The sequence below is a fragment of the Onychomys torridus genome, chromosome 3 (genome assembly GCF_903995425.1).
Source record: "Onychomys torridus chromosome 3, mOncTor1.1, whole genome shotgun sequence".
In the NCBI taxonomy this organism is placed as follows: domain Eukaryota; kingdom Metazoa; phylum Chordata; class Mammalia; order Rodentia; family Cricetidae; genus Onychomys; species Onychomys torridus.
This window is the reverse complement of record NC_050445.1, coordinates 107,873,330-107,898,684: the sequence shown is the minus strand read 5'-3', so window position 1 is coordinate 107,898,684 and position 25,355 is coordinate 107,873,330. Positions and strand designations below refer to the sequence as shown.

At 49.9% G+C, this 25,355-nt stretch overlaps 1 protein-coding gene across 1 annotated transcript; it reads left to right on the top strand.

The window, feature by feature from the left end:
- Positions 1–3,082: 3,082 nt before the first annotated feature.
- Hdac11 (histone deacetylase 11) lies at positions 3,083–24,561 on the top strand. The gene is made up of 10 exons (XM_036180938.1): positions 3,083–3,162; positions 3,709–3,857; positions 5,413–5,513; positions 11,816–11,932; positions 12,500–12,542; positions 14,072–14,148; positions 15,079–15,141; positions 15,768–15,864; positions 22,139–22,317; positions 22,979–24,561. Coding segments are annotated over exons 1-10 (1,044 nt in total). The 5' UTR covers positions 3,083–3,160; the 3' UTR covers positions 23,195–24,561.
- The last annotated feature ends 794 nt before the right edge of the window (positions 24,562–25,355 follow it).

Below are 25,355 nucleotides of genomic sequence, written 5' to 3'. Positions count from 1 at the left end.
CAAGGAGAGGACGGCCCCTTCAGAGCTCTATTCAGCAACAGGGCCAATTGAGTTCTGATTGGCTGAATGCGTGTGCACGCAAATAAGGTACAAAATGGGGCCAATCAGGGTACAGCTGTCAAACCTGAGGGGAGAAAGAGAAAGCCTACCCAAATTTGGAGGTGTTCTCAATTAGGTCGACAGGTCCCATGTCCCTCACCATGATGTTAAGGAAGTGGGCAACAAGCTGTCAAATCTGGTTCCCTCAGTTTCTGGTTGCCATAGCAACGCTCTGATCACCTTTGCACCAGAAACTGCTACAATGTCCAAGAGCCAAGCGTTGCTGCTGTTGCTATGGTGATGTTGCTAGGGCAACAGTGTAATCCCTGAGGCTCTGCAGCCTGCTTCCCTGCCCCGGGTGTATTTGGACCTCTTCCTGTCAGTTTAGTCTGTTGTAGGCAGGCAGACCATCAACAGTCCCACTAGCTTAGCCTTGCGTGAGCTTGGCAGCTGTCAGAAAGCTCCACGTGGGAGCCCCAGCAACTCCTACCGCCTACACAGTGCACTGGAAATTCTGTACTCGGATTGGACAGGGAGGGTGGTGGTGGGAGGGTATCAGATCCAGGGCTATGCTAAGTACCGCTCTCTACCATGGGAGCCGCCCACCATACAATGTTCAGTAAGTCAGTGTCTTATCACAATGACAATGTGAAAATACCTCGTGGAAGCCGCCCTCCCAGATGGCTCTCAACCAGGGCCCACTACTGACTCAGGGCCTGGCTTGTACAATTTACAATAATACAATGTTTAGTAATTATGACTTTGGTTTCCTGGGGGCTGGAGAGGTGATTCAGTGGGTAAGAGCACTTGCTGTTATTCCAGAGGACCCAGAGTTCAATTCCTCACACCCACATGGTGGCTCATAACTGTCTGTAACTCCAATTCTGGGGGATCTGACACCCTTTTCTGGCTTCCTTATGGCACACATGTGGCACATAGACATACACGCAGGCAAAAACTGATACACATTTTAAGAAGTAAAAGATTTGTTCCTCCTACTCCCCATGGCTGGGCTGAGGCTGTCCACCCAGTTTACTGTGTGCACAGCTGAGGCCCTATTGCTGGGTCTTAACAGATGTGCTAGAACACTGCAACAAAGAGCCTTCCCTCCCCCCAAATTCAGCTGCTCAAATCACACAGCTTATTCTCACACCTGTGACTGTGCAGACAGGTGGTCCAGCCCACCATGAGACTCTGAAAGAATTCACAATCTCCAGCGTTCCTCAGACTACCTCCCTGCTCAGACACGAAAACAAAACTGAGGATCTGCTCTTAGACAGACCAACTCTGCTCTCTTGGGCCTCAGTTCCTAGATACTGTATTGTATTCTCTGACCCTCATTCTCTGGACCTGATGCTCCCCTATGCCACTTTCCCAAACCCCAGAGCAGGCAAATCCCCTGAGATGAGACCAGTCTCTGCGGCAGTATCATGTGTGGGGTTTTGCTTTGTCACTAAATTTTACACATTTATCCACACCCCTGATATCTAGGAAAGTGACTTCACTCCATTTTTTTTTTTTTTTTTGTCTCAGTTTAACTTGTATAAAATGGGGACAGTTGGCCTTCCAGGGTTGTTGTGGTTCGATGTGCATGAGGCTTTTGGGACTGACTCAGCACACAGTAGGAGGTGATGTTATCTGTGGAGTCTCTTGGCTTCTCCAGAAGGTAGACAATCAGAACCATGTCCTTCATCTCTAGATGCAGAGTGAAATCCCAGAGAGCTGATCGACCTCCCTAGGCCAAGATGCTGGCAGATGCTCAGTCTGGGTTTAATACTGGCTAGAGCCTCATGATAACAAAAAAATAAAGAAGACTCCCCTCCTGGTTTGTGATAACCAAACACTGTTCCCTCTTCCTGCACAAGCCTAAAGCAACTTTGAATTATAACTTCACTGACTTATCTACTATGGTTCAGGCTTTGTAACTCCTAGCACATAGGCTAGGTCACATGGTATGGAAACTCCCTTAAACCTCTAAGAACAAGAAATTGCCTTTGTCCCCTGAACTGAAGGCTCTGTCTCCTCAGGCTCCACCCTAATACCGATGGCTGGTACAGTGACTCTTGAATGAGCTCCTACTCCCAAGGACAATCCGGCTCAGCATCTTTCACAATCTATGTCATATTTTCTGAAAATTATCTAGTGGTAGACTCATCAAAGGCACTCATCAAAACTGCCAGCCCATGATGGGACTCAGCTGGCAAATAGATGCTCTTGGTGCCCAGGCCCGAGAACCTGAGTTCAATCCCTGGAACCCACACAAAGGTGGAGGGAGAAAATTGTCTGCACAGAGACGTTTTCTCATCTACACATCACACTGGCATGCTGCCCCCACCCCCTAAAAAACAGAAAATGTTGCTAGTTCCCTTCACATGACCCTGGAGGCCCTGGGCTCCCAGCTGCCATGCTAGCTCCTGGCAGCCCTCTGGTCAGCTGCCTCTGTTTGGTTGATGGAGACAGCTGGGCCAACAGAGGCTGATTGTCTTTGCTTCTGAGCTCTATTGTTGAGGCTTTCTCCCAGGTTCCAGCCACACGGACACCCCCAGCTGTCGGTCAGCTTCCAGGGTCAGAATGTAGGGGAAATGGAGACAGGAGAAGTGTTCAAATATACACGACTGTACCCTAAGGACGGGATCACCAGGACTGCTCTACAGACAGGGAAACCATAGTTCAAGGAATATTATGACAGGTGGGGAGTGCTTATACCATGGTGAAGAAGCCACAGATGGTACAGGAGCGGAGGGCTGCACCTCCGGAGGGAATATATATCGGGGATGATTGGCCCAGAACAGACCCACCACCTCCACACTGAGGCCAGAGGCGCGAATGGCGCAGAGAAGCCCATAGTCACAACACCTAAGCTCGTGTCTGCTTATTTCTACCCTGGGAATGCGGGCGGAGCTGCGCAAGAACACACACCTCCCCCCCCAAGGCGGGACTCCATTGGACGCCTCTCCTTGGCCGGCGCGGGTCCGGTTGTCTGTGACGCAGCTGCAGGCCAGAGCTCCACCCCCAGCTCCAAGCGCCACGGAGGCGTGTTGTGCGCCGGCCCCGCCCCCTGCACCCCTCCCACCCCTCCCGGTGCGGAGTGGCGGCCAGAGCAGGCAGGGCCGGCTGCGGGATGTGAGTGTGCGGGGTTATTTCATGGGGCCAAGCCTGGGTGTTGGGGGTCCCCGTGGGCGCAGCGGGACAGGTGGGACAGGCTGGGAAACCGGGAGGGCGAACTGTGGGTCTCCCCTCCCCAGGGCACCGCGGTGGGCTGCAGGGCTGCGACGAGGGCACAGCCTCCTGCAATCGCGAGCTACAACACCTCCCCCCCCCCCCGCCGCGCAATTTGTTCCCAGCTTCGCAGATGCGTGAGCTGACTCGTGAGACAACCACATTCCACTCCCACCCCCCACCGCGCCTTCCCCGGTGCAGGCCTTGGGCCTTTGGGCCCGCACTACTGAATACACCTGGCACTGGCATGTGACCTTGGGCACACCTGGTCCCCAGAGCTGCTGTGAGGAAGGTGTTGGATGCAGGTTTAGGCAAAGCCAGCCAGGGCTCAGGAAGGAGCTGTTTTCATTCGTGTTGGTGTTAAGTGACCTCCTGGTGTGAATGGGGAGCGGGGGATGGCTTTCCACAAGGAGGATGCCCTCCACATCTGCGTCTCTCTGCACATCGAAGGCCGCACGCAACACAGCTGTACCAGCATGTACCAGAGAAACGCTGGCCCATTGTATATTCGCCACGTTACAACATCACCTTCATGGGCCTGGAGAAGCTGCACCCCTTTGATGCTGGAAAATGGGGCAAGGTGATCAACTTCCTAAAAGGTAAGAAAGCCCCCCACCCCAGATTTGGATCTGCTTCCATTTCTTCTCCCCAGCCTCATCACCCCCTCAGACCTGTACCTGCCTCTTCCATCTCTGCATCCATCCCCCCCTTATCTGAATTCAGGCCCAGACAGCCTTCTGTCCTGCTGTTAAAGGGTCTTTCCAGGAAGGCTGCTAAGCACAACAGGCCCTGTCTCATATTCCCTCCAGTTAGACCTAGTCTCCACTTCCCTTCCTAAAAATCTAGAGCAGGGCCCCAGCTCTGCATCGTGCAGAAAATAGTACCAAATTAGACATTAATAACACAGCTCATCCTGTTGGGTTTGTTTTTGTTCCTCTGGTGACCTTCTATCTATGGCAAGTGGTACAGCTTTCCCCTCTGCTGTAGGTGCCAGCCTGAACATCCAAAGGAAAACATGGAGTAGAAAGCTCGCAGATGATGTGTGGTGTTGGTGTGAGCCTGGGACGCTAGCATTGCACATCTGTTGCCTGTACAAATGGTTTCCTGCTGGTGCTCTCTCTACCCCTGGGCTCCTGTCTCTCCCAGTGGCTCAACAGAAGGGTCCCTTATCTCCTTCAGCTGGGAGCGAACAGACAGCCCCTTTTACCCCTGTTCCTCTGAGGATGAGGAATGATGGGAGGCAGGACCATTAGGGCAGGCTCTTTGGAGGCCCTGGCAGGAAGGGAGCTGGCTGAGTCTGTAAGTGTCAAAGGTCACGGAAGCCCCTGCTTGGGTCTGCCTGTAGAAGTGGATGGGACTGGTTGATTTCAGAGCATGACTCATTGAAACTAGACCCTAGATTCTGATTTCTCTAGAACCCAGAGCATCATTGCCCAGTCTCACAGTACTCTGGGGGCAGTGCCTTCTCTCAGCCTCAGTTTCTTTTGCAAAATGAAGTGAAACTAGAAATCTGTAAGCCACTTGGACACCCTGATGTCCCCTGTACCACCTACTCCTGTGTTTACTGCATATTTTTAAATGACTGAGCCTTGGGACTTTTTTTTTTTTTTAACTTAAATTTGTTTTAGAAGGAAACCCATGTCATCAATATGGGAAAAGGCAGTTTCACTTGCCATATACAGAAGGTTCCTGCAGGAAGGCAGTGCTCTGAACACAGCAGTTGACTCTGGCTTGTGCTGCTCTCCTTTGGTTGTTCACAAGGAGGGTGAGCAGAGGTTGAGGAGAGGCCATGCTGTCCTAAGCCACCTGTTGAGGAAGAGCTGCTGCTTTCCTACCTTGAGAGCATTCCTGTCCCTTGTGCTGCCTGCTCCTGGAAGTCATCCAGTTGTACCCAAGTTCACCTGGTGACTTTCAGCAGCACAGAAAATATGGAGACTGCTGTGTGTTCCAAGCTCAACACCTCGAGACAGCCAGCCTAGCCACTGCCCACACTGGCCTAGGGAGGCAGCCATTCTCAGAATACCCACAAGTTCAGTGTGTGCTGAGGGGCTGCCAGAGGCCAGCCTGCAGCCTGGGGAGGGTCTGGGGCTTGGGGGGGTATTCCTGGCCTGAGGGTCAGCGGAAAGGAAGCAGGGGCTTGCTCTGTGGTTCCAGAAGAGAAGCTTCTGTCTGATGGCATGCTGGTGGAGGCGCGGGAGGCTTCCGAGGAGGACCTGCTGGTGGTACACACAAGGCGTTATCTCAACGAGCTGAAGGTACAGTACAGGGTTGATGGGCGGTGGCCAGGTGCAGTGGCTGGGGGAGGGGAGGCTCAGCCTTAGGGGTACCTCCTCCTGTCCCTAGCATAGGAGTCTCTAGTACTTAAGATCAGGAAGGGCTATAAGAAGACATCCCTGTGGGTAGTTAGCTCCCCATCTTCAGGTATGTGAAAGCAGGGCTATGCAGACAGAACCCTCCTAGAGGTTTAAAGACATAGTCTAAGTCTAAAGACATAGACTTTTAGCCTGTGCTCTGGACAGGCCTCAGAGGCCCCTGCTGGGATCATCACTTTGGTGGGAAGGGGACACCAGCCCTTGTCCTGTCCACTAAGGCCACTTCACTCTGGCCTGTTCTTTGAGTGGGCTGAGATGCTAATCCTAAGGACTTCTTGTAAATGAAAACTCTTGGGCTAAAACTGGGTTTGAAACTCCCCCAGGGTCCAGCAGGGAACATAAAGACCTGGGTGGGGAGTGGATGGAGGTGTCTGGGGTGAATTGCAGAAGACCTATCTCTCCCATGTGGGACTTGTGGTTGGTTGCCACACGGTTGGACCCAGCATGACTACAGTGCCTGCTTTGCCAAGAAAAGCCAGATGCTGATTATTAAATGATATTCTCAGATTTCTTTCTTTTTCCTACTTTTTTGCTTGGGGCTTTTCGGGGAGGGGTGGTTTTTATTTTTTAATGATTGTTAAGATTGTACTGAGGGCCTCATGCTTATTAGACAAGCACCCTATCACTCAGCCATACCCCCAGTCCCCTACTTTGATTCTGAATGTGCTAACTGTAAGATTTTTAAATCCTGACTGCAAGCCACACTGGACTACCACTGTTTGCCTGTGGCCTCTTTGTACAGGAGGCTGCAAGCTCCAATTGGGAACCTAGGTCTTTAGTACATCTTTTATGTGGCAAGTTGGCGTGGGAGCCTGGGTCAGAATTCATGGCTGCCAGCCTGCCCTGGCTGGAGCTGCATCACGGTGCCATTGATTCTCTGCCTTAGAATGTGGGAGCCCTGGCCCCCAAGCTTCCTGTCAGAGTCATCTTGGACTCAGGACTCCACAGATGGCAGAAGTCAACAGGCCCCTTCACTCTGTCTGGAAAGACCTTGGCTTGGAAGTAGGCTGTGCCGGCTCAAGGTCATACCTAGGGGGAGCTGGTTAAGCATGGGAAGACCCTTACAAGGCACTGCTCAGGACCAGGGCCCCAGCTACTGGGCTCTTTCCCCTCCAACTGTGTGTCCTGAGTTGTGAGAATTCTAGATGAGCCATGGCAGTGTGAGCTCATGAAAGATTGCCAGGAAGAGGCTGCACCCTGTCTCCCAGGAGAGAGGTGTGAGGCATTGGCCGGAAGCCCAGTGCCTAGCTGCCCTGGTTTCCTGGGGCCCAGACATGCGTGGTTAGTCCACAGCCTGGGAGCTTGGCCAGGAGTACAAGGGGGAGGGGAAGGCAGGGGTGGATGCTCTGAGTTTGGACAGGAAGACCAAGGGTGCAGCTGGGATCAGGCTTGGGGCTGGGGGGATAGTCACCAGGATCCCACCCATTTATAAAACCTTCAGGGAAACGTACAAGGCAGGCTGCCTGCCTGGTCTTTGTCCCCAAAATCTGGAAGCAGGGTAGTCTGTGAGTCCCAACTAGAAAATAAGACTGGGAGTGGGGTGAGGTGGGGGGACACAGCTACATCAGCATAACATAGGGGTTCACCAAGATGACGATGAAGTCACATTTGGCTCACAGCTCCCTGGTAGCCAGAGAAAAGGGAAAAACATAACTTTTCTAATACACCAGGTCTTATGTGGCCTGGCCAGCCAGCACCAGGCTCCCTTGGGTCTGGCTAGCTGAGGAAGAAACATGAATTTTATCCCGAGTACTATGAACAGGTTTGTAGTGGGGGAATGATAGGTGAGGTGCTGTTCACATTCAAGTGAGACCCATTATCTGGTGCCACAGGTCTCTCACCCCATGTCTGCATTGTCTGTGCCTGTCTTCTGCTGTGGACATCCCAAGCGGTGTCCGGTGTCTGGCAGGTCCCTTCAGGGTTCCCAGGGTTGTTATTGGGTCTGTCTGTGGGTGCTGTGTACGATGCACCTTCTCCCCAGCGTCCTCTACTCTGTCTACATACCTGTTCTGGGCTTCATCCCTGGTCCTGCACTGCTGTAGCCTTCCATCCCAATGAGCAGGGCACCAAAAGGGAAAGATCACATTGGTGCAGGGGCACCACCTATGTGTACAGCCTAGAGCTGGGCCCAGTCAGGGTGACATCTGGTCGGCTTCAGCACTGTTCCTTTACTTGCTGTGAACTCTAGGGCCTTGCCCCTACAAACAGGTCAGAGCTGGGAAGATCCTGATGTCTGTCCCTGAGCCCTGTCAGCAAGTTTGTGACCAGCATGCATACTGTTCTGGGTCCTGCAGGGAAGGGTGGAACCAGAGACCAAGTCCCTCTCTAATGGAGAGCAGAGAACGAACATAACTAGCTGAACAGATGCCAAGTGTCCACAGAAAGGGGGACAGCAAGGTAGGGTGTGAGGCCAGTGAGGCCAGCAGGTCTGGAGTGAGGGACGGGTAGTCTAAGCAGGAGCCACAAGTGCAAAGGCACTGTGGAGGGAGGGACACTGACCTCAGGCACCTGGAGGGCAGAAGATGGGAGAGGCCATGGGGGATGGCAGCCTGGATCTTTGACTTTGTCAATTCTTCCCCAAGAGGCCCATCTCCTTTTCTTTAAAGAAATTAAAATGTGGTTAGTCACATAGGACACAAGCTACCGCCTTAAAGCAGCCTTTCCATCATCCACCGTGTGATGTCATGATCTACAACTGTTTCCATCACCCTGAAAGGAAACCCTGATCCTACACAGCACTTGCTCCCTGGTACCCCTGCCCTCTGCCCAGTCACTGCCCATCTCTAGCGTGCCTCTGCAGACTTAGGTACTTTGTACCTGACTTTGTACACATGGAATCAAACAGTGTGTGAGCTTTGGTGTCTGGCTTGCCTCATTGTACATCACACTGAGCAGCTATCATGCATTCTCCTCCCCAGTGGCTGGGATTCAGAGCTCAAGTATGCAAGGCAAGAGCCTTGTCACAGAGCCATGTGCCACCCCCTACACATTCCTCTTCCTGGATGTATAATACTCTACCATGTGTGTATCACATCTTGTTTGCCCATCCGTTGGCTTATGCACATGTGAGTTATTTCTCCATTCTGGTGATCATCAGTAGTGTTGCTATGGATATGCCCATACATATTTATTTGAATATCCAGTTTCAGTTATTTGGGGTATACTCCAGTTCTGTACCAAGAAAAGGTCTAGCATAGCCATATGAATTTGGAGTAAATGAGTTTATAGCGAGCAAAAGTAAAATAACCAATAGCAGAAGCAGCAGAGAGAGCTCAAGAGGACAATAAATCAGGAGTCTACAGCCCCAGCACAAGGCACTGGATTGACCTGATTGGCAGTGGAAGAAAAGTAACAGGACCCAGAGGTCCCTGGGAGTTTACTTTTTTTTTGTTTTGTCTTTTATAGTTCTTTAATTTTATTTTCTCCATACTGAAGAGCAAACCTTGGCAAGTACCTAATTACTAAGCCACATCAATATCCCCCCTCTTAAAAAAAAAAAAAAAGACCTTTTAATTTTGAGACAAAGTTAGTCTGAGCTAATGATCTTCAAGCTTGGCCTCCTGAGCAGCAAGATTTACAGGTATGGGCCCCCAGGCCTGGCAGTTTTAGTTTAGATCTGAGATTGATGGTACTAGCATCCCTCTGAAGGGGATAGACCCAGATGTCATGTAGCCTTGGATAGTGCTGGCACAGATGTGCTGGCACAGATGTGCTGGCAGTGGTGTGCAGCTCTAGGATAGCCTCTGGGCAGCTAGGACACTGTTTTATAGAGGTGAGGACAGGCCTCTGCAGCAGGGCTCCACAGTGACACCCTCATTCCAGGCCCTGCTTTGCAGATAAGGGGACAGGCACAGAGGGGAAGAGCTGTACCCCAAAACATACAGCTGAGACAGAGCCCAGCGTGGCTTCAGAGCCCTGTCCGGCCCTGGATCCAGCCTGACCACCCCTAAGCCCTTGTCTAGACTGTCACAAGGCAGTCTGCTTAAAAAATCCAGGCTGTCCCCTGGTTAGCCTGCTGCACATCCCAGACAATCGTATCTGTTCCATGCTGTCCCCTCCGCATCAGTGCCCTTCTCAGTGGCTCTGTCTTCTGCTGCTCACCCTGCCCTGTGTCACTGTGAGCCCCATATCCACTATAACTACTGTCTCCCTGGCCCACTCTGCCAAGCCTCTTTCTTCCTCTTTCTCTAGAGCACAGGCCATCTCACCCTGCACCAATGTTTTATTTGGTCATCTACAGTTTTGTTTTTTTCCAGAGCAGTCGTGCCTGATAAAGCTATCGTGATGGGCATGTCCTAGATCTGTTCCATCCAACCACTGGCCACAGCGGCTGGCCAGCATTTGAAACATACCTAAAGTAACTGAGGCATGAATTCTACTTAAATGGAGATATTTTTGCTTTGTTTCTTTGAGACAGGGTCTTGTGTAGCCAAGGTTGGCCTTGGACTATTTCTTATTCTGCCTCCACATCCCAGTTTGGGATGGTGGCCACATACTACCACACTACCTTTAGCTCAAAATTTACTCATACTTACAGACAAGAGTCCATATATTTGGGTCCTTTGTTCTCAGTTTTGACCATCCACAGAAGGAGAATATTCTAAAAAGAATATTGCATGTATCTTAACATACAGATTTCTTGTGTTACTCCCTATTAAACTATGGTATAAACTTCTCTCAGATGGTAGCACAGCCTGTGTCATAGGCAAATCTAGGCATGAGGATGTGCTCAGATTCCATGTAAATTGCCCATTTACACATGGGCCTGGAGTCCCAGTGGATCTTGGCCAAGAAACAGTCCCCTGGGGAAAGCAAGAAACAACTGTCTATAAAATAATAATTATAATAATAATAATACCAAACGGGGCGTATTGGCACATGCCTTTAATTGAAACATTCAGGAGGCAAAGGCAGATGGATCTCTTTGAGTTTGAGGCTAGCCTGGACTATATAGTACCTGGACATCCAGGGATCTGTAGAGAGATGAAGTCTCTAATAAAAATAAAGGAACAAGGGCTGGAGAGATGGCTCAGAGGTTAAGAGCACTGACTGCTCTTCCAAAGGTCCTGAGCTCAATTCCCAGCAACCACATGGTGGCTCACAACCATCTGTGATGAGATCTGGTGCCCTCTTCTGGTCATACATGCTGCATAATAAAGTAAGTAAATCTTTTTTTTTTTTTTTTTTTTTTTTTTTTTTTTTTTTTTTTTGGTTTTTCAAGACAGGGTTCTCTGTGTAGCTTTGCGCCTTTCCTGGGACTCACTTGGTAGCCCAGGCTGGCCTCGAACTCACAGAGATCTGCCTGCTTCTGCCTCCCAAGTGCTGGGATTAAAGGCATACGCCACCACTGCCCAGCCAAGTAAATCTTTAAAAGTAAATAAAAAAATAAAAATAAAGGAACAAAGAGCAGCCAGAGCGCACTAGACACATCAAATTAGGCTTCTGCAATGCCCGGCTGAAAGGATTGGAGTCTGCTTGGAAGTGCAGGAAAGTAAAGTAGCTCCCATCAACTGGATATGGAGCTCAGGGGGTCCCTATGAATTTAGGTTTTAGTTCTGGCTTTTGCTTCTCTGTTTCTCTGACAGTAAGCTGTGAGCCTGTGTTCTGAGCAAATGGAGAAGCTTATCTGCCCTGTCCTGCTGTGCCTAGCTTCTCTCATTCCTGGACTCAGTTTCTTTGCCCTAAATTGCCTCTTTGGCCTAATGCCTGCATCTAGGGACTCTTGTTCACTGTTCATGTTTTGTATATGTTGCCTTCTCCACAAGGCCCTCTCCTTCCCATGAAGATGGAGCATTGCACCTGCTGGTATGTTAGCCATGGCTACAAGTGTCCCAGCACAAGACAGGACTCCAAGCCCATCTGGGTGTCTCACAGGCCCTAAGTACTTAAGAAGTGCTAACTGGCACTCGGCACCAGAGCCAAAGCCCTCCTGGTACTTACTGGGTAGTGGGAAGCTGAGGGGCCACATGCAGGCTTAGCCTTAGAGCAACCTGCAATCCTTTTTCTGAACACAAGAGGGCAGAAGAGTACCTCAGAACACTGACATCCACTTCACTGTGCCCAAGCTCAAAGCTGGGAGTAAGAGGCGGCTCACAGCTGTCACTCCCCAACAAAGAGTATGCAGAGCAGGGAGCCACCACGCCTGGGCCTGGCACCAAGTTTAGCATCCATGTCTCTTTCCACAGTGGTCCTTCGTGGTGGCTACCATCACTGAGATACCCCCGGTCATCTTTCTCCCCAACTTCCTTGTGCAGAGGAAGGTGCTGAGGCCCCTGCGGACCCAGACTGGAGGCACCATCATGGTAGGCTGGGTGGGGTGTGCAGCTCCTGACCCCCACCCCACTTTGCCTTGTAGAGTCATGCCCCACAGTAACAATTTGAGTGACTGTGTTTATAACTCAACTAAAGCACATTCTATAGTGGCCCTCGTCACAGGCTGGAGCAGTTGAGGGACTCTATCTGAATGAGGTCTGTCCGGGCCATGGTCATTGCCCTCTGACGCTGCCAAATTTTGTATTGCTACTCATCCTGAATGCCCACAGGATTTCAGCCACCAGCCTATGCCATAAGCAGACTGTCTCTTTCCCATTCCCAAAGCCACAGAGGAGTCCTCAGCTCACTTCACTTGTCTTTCTGGTGCTTTCCTTGTAAAACCAGGAGGGATACCCCCGAACTCTTCCACATGCTGGCAGTCTGGTTCTTTCCCCCTGTTGGCCAGATAAAATTCGCTGCTGGTCTGTTGACAGATGGGGTGGGTATCACCTGATTCCACCTGTGGCCTATTCCTGCCCCAGAGCTTATATTGAGGGAGCAAAGGCATGCTTGCTGCAGGGTGAGGCCTGAACTCTACCCTCTGCTTGTCTCCAAAGGCGGGGAAGCTGGCTGTGGAACGAGGCTGGGCCATCAATGTTGGTGAGTGCCGGGGCTTCGGAATGACTGGCTAGCCGGGTGGAGCTGGAAAGGGGGTGGGGATAGAGGGACAGAAAGCCCTCAGAGCCAGGTCAGTAGCCTGGGAGTGAGTAGTCAGCCTTTTTTTGTTCTTGTGAAGCCCCTCCCAGTTTTTATCTGCTGTGGGATATTTGTCCTGAGAATGCCCTGTCCAATGTTTACATATTTCCAATGACAGGGAGTCCTCTCCCGCCCAGAGAGCCTGAGCCATCCCTTAGGAAGGTCCCTGGGCAGGCAGGTCCTCTGAGCATGTCTGTGTGGAATTAGTTGCCTCCAGGTGGCTTTCCTGAAAGACTCCATCCTTGTGGGGTCTAGGCCAGTGGATAGGGCTTAGTCATGTGGTGAGTGGATGGTCCCAGGCTCAGTGCCACCTCAGGGGTCCTGAAGGCTAGTGCTCTCCAGCTCCCTGGGCTCTGTGTGGCCCTTGCACATCTGTTGTCACAGTTGAAGAACCTTTTCCCCAGCAGCCTTTCTTGTGAGGAATTGAACATAGAGAGAAGGTGCCAGCTTGTGCAAGGTCTGTAGCCAGCTTTGAGCCCTTTTGTAATTTTGCGTGGCTGAGGGCCATGTTTTTTCCTGCTTGCCTTGCCGGGTACCCAGCATTAGACCTAGCATAGCCGTGATGTTAGGGCACCCCGTTGCACAGACACACCCTGCCCTGCGTGTCTGTAACATGGTTTCCTAGTTCACGAAGGACCACTTCTACAGTGGAAGCTAGGGCCTAGTTAAAGGTGAGCATCTGGGTCCTGATCAAGCCTGGCTTTCACGGGTGGTGCTGCTGTTTGCTAGTTGTATTCTCTGGGCAAGTTGTTGATCCTCTCTGTGCCTGAGGCAGCTCACCTGAAAAAGGTACTGGCGAAGATGGAGCTCTCTTCTGGGCTCTAGAGAGGCTTTGGCAAGCCGAGTGCCCTGTTAGGAGTCCCTAGTGTGTGTTTAGGGGAGGCAAGTCCTTCATCTGCATGGCCCCAACCTTACACTGCTGGGGGTGGGAATAGTTGTGGGTCTCCATTTCAGAAGGTTCCTACAACCCCAAGTCTCCAGAGATAAAGGGGCAGAAGCAGCTTACTAGTCATTCTAGCAGAAAACTGGCAACAGCATCTCTCCAGTCCAAATCAAAAAGGACCCCAGGACTGTGTCTCAGGTTGGGGGTGGCTTGGACAGCTGTGGCCAGCAGAAGGCATCCTTCCCAGTCATCTCTGTCCACTTCTGGGAGGACCTGGGTCCACGGCAAGCCGGCTGGTGCTGCCTCTTCCTGGAGTGGAAGCCCAAGGGCAGCTCGGCTGGCTGACACGGCTGGGTCTCCCCGGGAGGGGCCTTTTCTGTGGGGTGAGGTGGCTATGGCATGGAGCTACCTCTTGGCTTGGATGACATGCCCAGGTGTTCTGCTCACTTGGCTGATCTGGAACCCCAACAGGAAGGGGCTGTGGGGATGGTAGGGATTAGAAGGCACCTGAACCTGGCTCTGACCGTTACCACCATCTGCCTTTCTGCAGGTGGCGGCTTCCACCACTGCTCTAGTGACCGTGGCGGAGGCTTCTGTGCCTATGCAGACATTACACTAGCTATCAAGGTGTGTCTGGACCTGCGGTACCTGACTTCGAAAGCCCTCCCCGTGTTGTAGTTTATCACACACTCCAGGGAGGAGAAGTGGGCTCACCGCGGGGAGGGCCTTCCTCGCAGCAGAGGACTTCCCTAGCTGCTCTTCTTGGCCAGGACTCAACCTGGACCTGGCACATTGCGGCCACTAGAAGGCCTGTCTGAGGCAGGAGGGAGCCTCTGCTGGGAGTGGGTGGTGGGAGGAGGGACAGGCAGGTTTCAGGACTGAGGACAGGAAGAAGGGCGTGGCTGCTGGAGGGAGGGAGAAGGAGAGGAAGGGGAGGAGGGGGGAGGCAAGGAGACAACAGAGCTCTGCACAGCTGCTGCTGATTTCATATCCTAACCTGGACCCCACCCCCACCCCACCCCCACCCCTGCACACTGAACCCTTGAGCCTTACAAATGAGGAAACTGAGTGAAGGGAGCATGCCTAAAGGTTCTGTGGAAGGTTCTGTGGAAGCCTCCTCCTTCCCCGTGTGTTCTCTACCCAGTCTCATGCTGGGTGCCAGGCTAATGGGGTCTCTGCTCTCACAGGCATGTAGCACAGGAGGGGAGGAGGGGAAGGTCTCCTCAAGGAGGAAGAGGCATCAGGATTTAGTTTTATAAAATGAGGCAAAGTTTGGGGAGTTAAATTCCAAGACTGTGGGGCTCATCTGTCAACCCCCACATTCCTTGGAGAATCGAGGACCTGATCCCTCAACTTTCAGGTCATAGTATACTGCCTTCCCCAGAGCCTTCCCTGACCAACCTCTACTCTCTGCCACACGTACACCCTTCTTCCCTCACCCCAGCACTCCTGGGAAAGCAATATCCTACCCACTGTCCTCCTGACCCCTCAACCCCATAGTCCTAAAGGGCTGGGTCTCTGGCCTGTCCGATCCTCACACGTCTCCTCTCCCATCAGTTCCTGTTTGAACGGGTGGAAGGCATCTGCAGAGCCACCATCATTGATCTTGATGCCCACCAGGTGAGCATGCTGCAGGAGCCCAGGCCCCAGCACTTCTCTGTGGTGAGAGTCCCCTTCCAGTGTCCCTGGCAGCCTCTGTCTTTCACCCAGCCCCACACTGTGGATACTCTCTCCTGGAAATGGCTGAAGTGTGCTTCAACCAATGTAATCTGCTTTGCTCAAGGTGCAGACTCAGGGTCTGTCTCCCTGTTGGCAGCTCAGTCCAGCTAGGGTGGTAGATCCTTCCCATTGCTCCTGTCCTTGAACCCAAGGGGTCTGACTGCTTCCTGCTGACCACTCCTACACCAGGAGGGTCCTCAAAACCCCAGCTGCTCTCTCTGACCATGCTCTGCTCTAAGTAAACCAAGTCACACATACACAGCTCTCTACAGTTCGCTCTCCATGTCCTAGTTCCACTGGTACCCCTGCAGAGCCAAGAGGGTAGCAGGGCCCTGTTTCACAGAGGGGGTGAGATACAGGGTTGGACATATTGCAGGTTCTGGTCTGGAGTGTGTCCAGCTCTGCTGGCTGACACTAGGTCCCCAAGGTCTAGCCCACCACACAGAGCAGGAGGTAGTTCCAATGTGATTGGGGATACCCCCTTCCTAAGAGCAGGTGCCTGCAGTGACAGTTGTGTCTGCCCACAGGGCAATGGCCATGAGCGAGACTTCATGGGTGACAGGCGTGTATACATCATGGATGTTTACAATCGCCACATCTACCCGGGGGACCGCTTCGCTAAAGGTAAGTTTCACCCCACCTCTGTCCTCAGCGTGTGCTTGGTGGGTAGGGCTATGCCACGTCATTTATTATCTCTAGTATGTGGGTGCTCACACTGTACCCACAAACACATGGAGACCTGAGTCACTGAACCCCCAAGACCACAAAAACACAAGGAAATAAACACAAGGGGCTTTACATTAGAGATGAGCATAGATAGATAGATAGATAGATAGATAGATAGATAGATAGATAGAGCAACAGAAAACATAAAGACGACAGAAGTAAGCTCAGAAGATTTGTGCCTTAGTTAGAGTTCTGTTACTGCGATAAAATACCATGACCAAAAGCAACTTGAGGGACAGGAACAGTCTATATTTAGTCCATTATGGAGGACAGAAACAGTCAGTCCATTATGAGGGTCAGGGCAGGAACTCAAGGCAGGAATCTCAAGGCAGGAACTGAAGCAGAAGGCAGAGGCATGCCTTCTGGCTTGCTCAGTTTCTTTCCTTAAACTCCAGGACCACCTGCCCAGGAATGGTATCACCCACAAAATGCAAGCCAACACAATTGACCCCTTGTCAGCTTAACACACAAACACATCACTGTTCAACTATAGCCTTTTCTTTCTCATTTGTCCACAGGATAGTATGCTAATATTGATATCACAATATAAAAATTTCCAACTTTTAAAGGTTCCAGCCTTTAAAAATTGAAGCACTTTAAAAATTCAATCTCTTTAAAACATCCAAAATCTCCTTCAAAGTTCAAAGTTTCTCTAAACTATCCAAAGTCATTTCAAAATTTGAGTCTCTCTAAAACTCCAAAGTTTCTCTAAAATATCTACAGTCTGATAACTGGGTTTCTATAAAATCAAAATATGCTAAACCTTCTTTTTTTTTTTTAACTCTGAAAGGGAGGAATCATGGCACAATCATAATCAGACAAAACCAAAACCAAAATTCAACAGTGTAAAAAGTTGAGTGCATCTGGGACCCACTACAATCCTCTGGGCTCCAAGGGGCCATGCCACTTCTCCAGTTCCAGTCTCTGGTATACACAGCTTGTGTCCTAGGATGAGGCCATCTGCATTCCACAGCTGCTGCTGACCATGGTGGTCATCCCATGGTACCAGGATTTTCAAAATTCTGGAGTCTACACTGTGACTGGGGTGCACCTTCGCCAATAGCCTCTCCTGGCCTCTCTTTGGTGTTTCTTATCAGGCCACATGGTGCCAAGCCTCAGCTTTTCTGCATGACCCCTTCATGCCTTCAAAACCAGTACCACTCTTATTATTATTATTATTATTATTATTATTATTATTATATTTGTGTTTTAATTTTACACATCAGCCATGGGTTCCCCTATCTTCCCCCCTCCCGCCCCTGCCCCCACCTTCCCCCCATCCACTCCCCTCCATTCCCATCTCCTCGAGGGCCAAAACTCCCCTGGGGATTCATTTAAACCTGATGGATTCAGTACAGACAGGTCCAGTCCCCTCTTTCCAGGCTGAGCAAAGTGCCCCTGTGTAAGCCCAAGGTTCCAAACAGCCAGCTCATGCACTAAGGACAGGTCCCAGTCCCACAGCCTGGGTGCCTCCCAAACAGTTGAAGCAATTCAATTGTCTCACTTATCCAGAGGGCCTGCTCCAGCTGGGGGCTCCACAGCCTTTGGTTCATAATTCATGTGCTTCCATTCATTTGGCTATTTGTCCCTGTGCCTCTCCAATCTTGGTCTCAACAATTCATGCTCCTACAGTCCCTCCTCTTTCTCGACAATTGGACTCCTGGATCTCTACCTGGGGCCTGGCTGAGGATCTCTGCATCCACTTCCATCAGTTATTGGATGAGAGTTCCAGCACGACCGTTAGGGTGTTTGGCCATCTGATCAACAGACTAGGTCAGATCAGGCTTTCTCTCGACCTTTGCCAGCAGTCTACAGAGGATGCATCATTGTTGTTTTCTGGGGACCTCTCCAGCACTCTGCCTATTCCTGGTCTCATGTGATCATCATTTATCATGGTCTGTTATTCCTCATTCTCCCTTTCTATTCTTGATCCAGCTGGGATCTCCTGCTCCCCTAAGCTTTCTTTCTCTCAAATCTTGCCCTTCCTTACTCCCACTGTCGTCCAGGTTGTTCATGTAGATCTCATCCATTTCTCTGTCACTGGGTGATCCCTGGGTCTTTCCTAGGGTCCCGTTTTCTAGGTAGCCTCCCTGGAGTTGTGTAGCAGTCTAGTCATCTTTGTTTTATATCTAGTATCCTCCTATGAGTGTGTACATACCATGTTTGTCCTTCTGAGTCTGGGTTACCTCACTCAGGATGATTTTTTTCTAGATCCATCCATTTGCCTGCAAACCTCATGATGTCATTATTTTTCTCTGCTGAGTAGTACTCCATTGTGTATATGTACCATATTTTCTTTATCCATTCTTCAGTTGAAGGGCATCTCAGTTGTTTCCAGGTTCTGGCTATTACAAACAATGCTGATATGAACATAGCTGAGCAAATGCCTTTGTGGTATGATTGAGCATTCCTTGTGTATATGCCCAAGAGTGCTACAGCTGGGTCTTGGGGGAGATGGATTCCCAATTTTCTAAGGAAGTGCCATATTGATTTCCAAAGTGGCTGTACAAGCTTGCATTCCCACCAGCAGTGGAGGAGAGTTCCCCTTGCTCCACATCCTCTCCAGCATAAGCTGTCTTCTGTGCTTTTGATCTTAGCCATTCTGACAGGTGTAAGATGGTATCTCAGAGTCGTTTTGATTTGCATTTCCTGGATAATTAGGGATGTTGAGCAATTCCTTAAATGTCTTTCAGCCATTTGAACTTCCTCTGTTGAAAATTCTCTGTTTAGTTCTATAGCCCATTTCTTAATTGGACTGTTGGGCATTTTGATGTCTAATTTCTTGAGTTCTTTATATATTCTGGATATCAGCCCTCTGTCAGATGTGGGGTTGGTGAAGACCTTTTCCCATTCTATAGGCTGTCGCTTTGTCTTGTTGACCGTGTCCTTTGCTCTACAAAAGCTTCTCAGTTTCAACAGATCCCATTGATTGATTGTTTCTCTCAGTGTCTGTGCTACTGGTGTTATATTTAGAAAGTGATCTCCAGTACCAATGCGTTCAAGACTACTTCCTACTTTCTCTTCTATCAGGTTCGGAGTAACTGGATTTATGTTGAGGTCTTTGATCCACTTGGACTTAAGTTTTGTGCACGGTGATAGATATGGATCTATTTGCAGCCTTCTACACATTGACATCCAGTTATGCCAGCACCATTTGTTGAAGATGCTTTCTTTTTTCCATTGTACATTTTTGGCTTCTTTGTCAAAAATTATATGTTCATAGGTGTGCGGGTTAATGTCAGGGTCTTCAATTCGATTCCATTGGTCCACATGTCAGTTTTTATGCCAGTACCAAGCTGTTTTTATTACGGTAGCTCTATAGTAGAGCTTGAGGTTGGGGATCGTGATGCCTCCAGAGGTTGTTTTATTGTAAAGGATTCTTTTGGCTATCCTGGGTTTTTTGTTTTTCCATATGAAGTTGAGTATTATTCTTTCCAGATCTGTGAAGAATTTGTGTTGGTAATTTGATTGGGATTGTGTTGAATCTGTAGATTGCTTTTGGTAAGATCGCCATTTTTACTATGTTAATCCTGCCTATCCATGAGCATGGGAGATCTTTCCATTTTCTGACATCTTCTTCAATTTTTTTTTTCAGGGACTTAAAGTTCTTGTCATATAGGTCCTTCACATGCTTAGTTAGAGTAATCCCAAGGTATTTTATATCATTTTTGGCTATTGTAAAGGGTGATGTGTCTCTGATTTCCTTCTCAGCCTGTTTGTCTATTGGTATATAGGATGGCTACTGATTTTTTTTTTGAGTTGATCTTGTATCATGCTATATTTCTGAAGGTTTTTATAAGCTGTATCAGTTCCTTGGTTGAATTTTTGGGGTCACTCATGTATACTATCATGTCATCTGCAAATAGGGAAAGCTTGACTTCTTCCTTTCCAATTTGTATCCCCTTAATCTCTTTATGTTGTCTTATAGCTCTGGCTAGAACTTCAAGTACTATATTGAATAAGTATGGGGAGAGGGGACAGCCTTGCCTTCTTCCTGATTTTAGTGGTATTGCTTTGAGTTTCTCTCCATTTAATTTGATGTTGGCTGTTGGCTTGCTGTACATTGCCTTTATTATGTTTAGGTATGTTCCCTATATTCCTGATGGCTCCAAGACCTTTATCACGAAGGGGTGTTGGATTTTGTCAAATGCCTTTTCTGCATCTAGTGAGATGATCATGTGGTTTTTTTCTTTGAGTTTGTTTATATGGTGTATTACATTGATGGACTTTCGTATGTTGAACCACCCTTGCATCCCTGGGATGAAGCCTACTTGATCATGGTGGATAATTGTTTTGATGTATTCTTGGAGTCTGTTTGCCAGTATTTTATTGAGTATTTTTACATCAATGTTCATGAGGGAGATTGGTCTGTAGTTCTCTTTCTTTGTTGCATCTTTGTTTGGTTTAGGAATCAGGGTAATTGTAGCCTCATAGAAGGAGTTTGGTAATATTCCTTCTGCTTCTATTGTGTGGAACAATTTAAAGAGTATTGGTATTAAGTCTTCTTTGAAGATCTGGTAGAATTCTGCACTGAAACCATCTAGTCCTGGGCTTTTTTTGGTTGGGAGACTTTTAATGACTGATTCTATTTCCTTGGGGGTTATTGGACTATTTAAATGGTTTATCTGGTCTTGATTTAACTTAGGTATGTGGTACCTATCCAGAAAATTATCCATTTCTTTTAGATTTTCCAGTTTTGTGGAGTAGAGGTTTTTGAAATATGACCTGATGATTCTCTGGATTTCCTCATTGTCTGTTGTTATGTCCCCCTTTTCATTTCTGATTTTGTTAATTTGGATGCTTTCTCTCTGTCTTTTGGTTAGTTTGGATAAGGGCTTGTCTATCTTGTTGATCTTCTCAAAGAACCAACTCTTCGTTTCATTAATCCTTTGTATTGTTCCCTTTATTTCTATTTTATTGATGTCAGGTCTCAATTTGATAATTTCCTGACATCTGTTCCTCCTGGGAGACTTTGCTTCTTCCTGTTCAAGGGCGTTCAGGTGTGCTGTCAAGTCACTACAGTACCACTCTCATCTTCCAAGCTCCCACAGAACAGCACACTGTGCCAATGGGTCCTCAGTGTCCATCCCAGCCCAAAGTTAAAATGTTATTACAATCTCCCCCAAATCTGTCACAGCAATTCCCCCATGACCTGGTACCAAAAATGAGGGTAGAAAAAGGGTTGAGATCAGTTTTCAGCTCCTGTATCAGGTGGCTCACAACCACCTATCATTCCAGCCCCAAGAGATCTGATGCCCTCTTCTGGCCTCTGCAGGCACTGTACTAATGTGCGCACCTCCATATACATGTAATTCAAATAGAATAAAATATTCTTAAAAGCAGCAAGAATGGACTCAATGAATAACCCCAAGGCTCTGAGACCTGATTTGAAGTCAGCAACTTTCCTGCTCCGCAGGTAATGTCCTCTCAGTCAACTTTCTGTCTCTATGACAGAACATGTGTAATTTTGAAGATGCCAGTACCACGGGACCACTGCCAAGGTCAGCAGCAGCCTTGGAGTGGAGCTGGCTGACAGCTTGAGAGGAGCAAAGATTAGCATTGGCCCATGGCTTTAAGGTCCTGGGCTGTTGTTCAGTTGGTCCTGTTGCTTTGGGCCTGTCATGTTCTAGGATACCTTCGCTATACATATGGCAGGACCAAGCTTCTTACCTCATGATGGCTGAAGGCAAAGAGACACATGAAGAGGCGTGGTCCTGATACTTCACTTCCAAGTAACAAACCTTCCACTTGGCTCAGCCTCTTAAAGGTCCAATCATCAGCAGTTCCATGGGCTGTGAACCAAGCCTTCAACAGATAAACCTTTGGGGGACATTTAAGATGAAAACATGGCAAAGCCATTTATGCCCAGTATACCAGTGGTTCTGCCTAAGCTGACTCTGGACTATTTGAAGCCTGGTCTTGAATATAAAGGGGGTGTTCAGTGTTGGTAGGGCCTGGGGATAGGTCTGTAGGCCCTCAAGACTGAAGAGTCTCAGCTTTCATCACCTGCCCTCCCATGGGTACCCCTTTGCCACTCAGCTTTGGTGAACTGAGAGGCCAGACTGAGATAGAGTCAGTCCTACTGTGGGCATCAACAAGTCCACGCATCTTTCCCATCCTCAGCCTCATTTTCCATGCCGTGTACTTGGAGCTGTCTGTATCTCTTTCCCAGAGGCCATCAGGCGGAAGGTGGAGTTGGAGTGGGGTACAGAAGATGAGGAATACCTGGAAAAGGTGGAGAGGAACGTGAGGAGGTCCCTCCAGGAGCACCTGCCTGATGTGGTGGTGTACAACGCAGGCACAGACGTCCTTGAGGGTGACCGCCTTGGGGGGCTGTCCATCAGCCCGGCGGTACGTCCCAACATTGGGGGATTTGCCCATCGCCGAGGTCACATTCTGACCGTTATTAGTTACTTTATGTTGCTGTAATAGATTGCCCAGAAAAATATGGCAGCTTAGGGGAGAACGGGTTCACTTTGACTCACACGCAGTTCCTGAGGGAATGCGGTTAATTACAGTGGGGAAAGCATAGCGGCAGGAAGCGGAGAAGACCACATTTCATCTGCACACAGGAAAAAGAACAGGAAGTGGAGCCCAGTTATACAATGTCAAAGCCTACCCACAGTGACACTTTCTCCAGCAAGCTCTGCTAACTAAAGGTCTAGAACCATCCCAGACAGCATCACCAGCTGGGAACCAAGTATTCTAACACAATACCCTGTGGGGGGACATTTCATATTCAGACCACAACACTGACCCTAGGCCACCCAGGACGTGTGTCATCAGCCCAGAAATCTTGACCCTGGGAGCCATTTGGGGCATTTGTCTGTCTGTCAAGCTTTGTGTCCTGGCCCTTGTGGGGCAGGGAAGCCATGCTCTGAGGTCCGGCAGCAGCAGAAAAGATGGATAGCTTATGTGTGGAGGCGATGAGCTAAAGCAGCAGTTCAGAGCAGGCCTAGACTTATAATGGTACTCCGGCATGTCTGAGCTCACTTCCCGTGTCTTCCCACAGGGCATTGTGAAGCGGGATGAAGTGGTTTTCCGGGTGGTCCGAGCCCACGATATACCCATCCTGATGGTGACCTCGGGTGGGTACCAGAAGCGCACAGCCCGCATTATCGCCGACTCCATCCTCAATTTGCATGACCTGGGGCTCATTGGGCCTGAGTTTCCCTGCGTCTCGGCACAGAACTCAAACATCCCCCTGCTTCCTTGTGCTGTGCCCTGACGGCTACCCACGGAACATTACCATACCTGTCCCCCACCCCGTCCACCCGCCCACCCGCCTGTGTTTGTTGCTGTGAAGACAGCTACCAGTGAGCGTGGAGGGGCAGGAAGAGCAGGAGCTGGCCTTGCTGGCCGCTCCTCCACCAGGTGCCCAAGGGTCTCTGGGCCTTGGGGTGGAAGAGCTGAGTCCTAGGGAGGATCCCATATGGGATGCAGGCAGGTCATGAAGGGTCAGGAAGGAGAGCTGCAGGGAGGGACCTCTGGGATATGGTAGCCTGCTGTCCAGATCAACCAGAAGATGGGCCCTCCCTGACCTGGTGGGTTCATTCCTCACTTCAGTCTGGGAGGGCCTTCTGGGTGATGGTGCCCATGGGTTTGAGGAAAGTTCCATTACCAGCCTCCAGGGGGCACTGGGTTCTCAGCCAACAGGCAGGAGTTCCTGGTATGAATGTGGATGCCTAAGGAAGAATGCTGGGGGATTCTCCAGTTTGGGTTCCCCTCAATAAATCAAGGTCCAGACCTGTTTTTTTTTTTCCCCAAGCCCCTCTATGGTGATGGGGTGGAACACTGAGGATGCCCAAGGCTCCCATTTTGCCAGTAATCTTCTCTGTTCAACCTGGGGGCAAGTTTGGAGGAATGTTTAGCTCAGTAGTGACCCTCCAAACTGGAGTTTTTAAGGGGCTGCTGGCCAGGATGGAGAGGAGAGGAAGGTGAGGCCCAGCAGGTAGGAGTCATGTGGAAGCTGGTAGTCCCTAGTTGGGACTTCCTGGTGGGAGGGCAGCAAATGTGACATTTAAGTGCAGTGGCTGCACAGACCCTGGGTGACAATTTCCATTGGCCTTATCCAAAGTGCCAGTTTCCACCTCCGTCTGTGGCCCTCTGGCCATCTTAACCTGAGGGGGACAGCCGGGGCTCTCTATGACCTAGGCAGGAAAGCACCCACCCCTAGCCAGTGATTGTCAACTTAACCAAAGGCACGGGGGGTAGGAGGATGTGGGCCAGCTGGGCTTTCTCCTGCCCTGGATCTGCCCCAACTACAAGACTCATGTTCATTACCATGTGGAGTATTCCCACAGCCTCCACGGCGTCCCTCATACTCCCTCTGCTGGAGTGGGGAGGGTGCCAGAGTCACCAACTGTCCAAACCACTGGCCTGGACCAGACCCCACAGTCTACCCCTCTGCCATGGCCTCTCCTCATCTGACTGGAGGTATCTCCCAGGACACTGGGGGTGTTGACAGCAGTTTATCATTGTGGAGTCTCTGTCAGAATGTCATTCAGGCTCCAGGTTGTTTCTGTGTGTTCTGAGGTAGACAGTCCTGCCTCCAGAGGACCACTGGAATAAAGATTCAAAATTCACCAATCCAGACATTTGACCAGGGCAGCTGCCCAAGATGGGTTGTCGGTGTTTTGCTTTTTTTTTTTTTTTTTTCCCATCGATGGAGACCTGCGGATAGCACAATTCCCATTTTAGCAGATAAGGAAACTGAGGCCCCAGAAGGAGGGTGAGGAGTTTGAAGAATGTCTTTCGAGTAATGAGCAGAGTTGCAACCCTGCTCTGTCAGCTGTGGAAGCGTGAGGCTCATCTTTTGCAGCGGTGAAGGGCAGGAGTTGCTCACCAGTCAGAGTATGTGTGGCGTCTCTGGCGTTAAGATCACTGGGGTTAGGATCTGAGAAAGTGAGGGGTGACAGGCAGGCAGATCTGGGCTGGGATGGTGGCTCTGCACTGTGGGTGGGGCCCAGCCAGGGAAGTGGGTGGAGGGGTCATACAGACCTGTGAAGCAGTTGGAACACACAGGGATGTGTTGGCCCTGGGGTAGGCCTCCCGTCAGGCAGAGCACCCAGAAGTGTGTCAGCTTGGCAGAGTAACCAGGCATGCCCCAGTGGCACAGCTGGATGAAAACTGTGTTGAGACATAAAGGGGGCAGGACAGTGTGAGCACATGGATAAAGGTTGGCGTTGGTTCAGGGTGGTAGGATTTACCATTTGTACCTATTTCATAGGTACAAAAAAGGAGGCAGGAATGGGTTAGTTAACTCCTTGATGAAAGTCCTGAAGTGGATGAGTGAGGATTTGAACCAAAGTCTCAGCTCAAGCTGTCTGCAAGCTATCTCCTCATTTGTATAACGGGGGTTACAAAAAGACTTGTCCAAATGCCTCTCC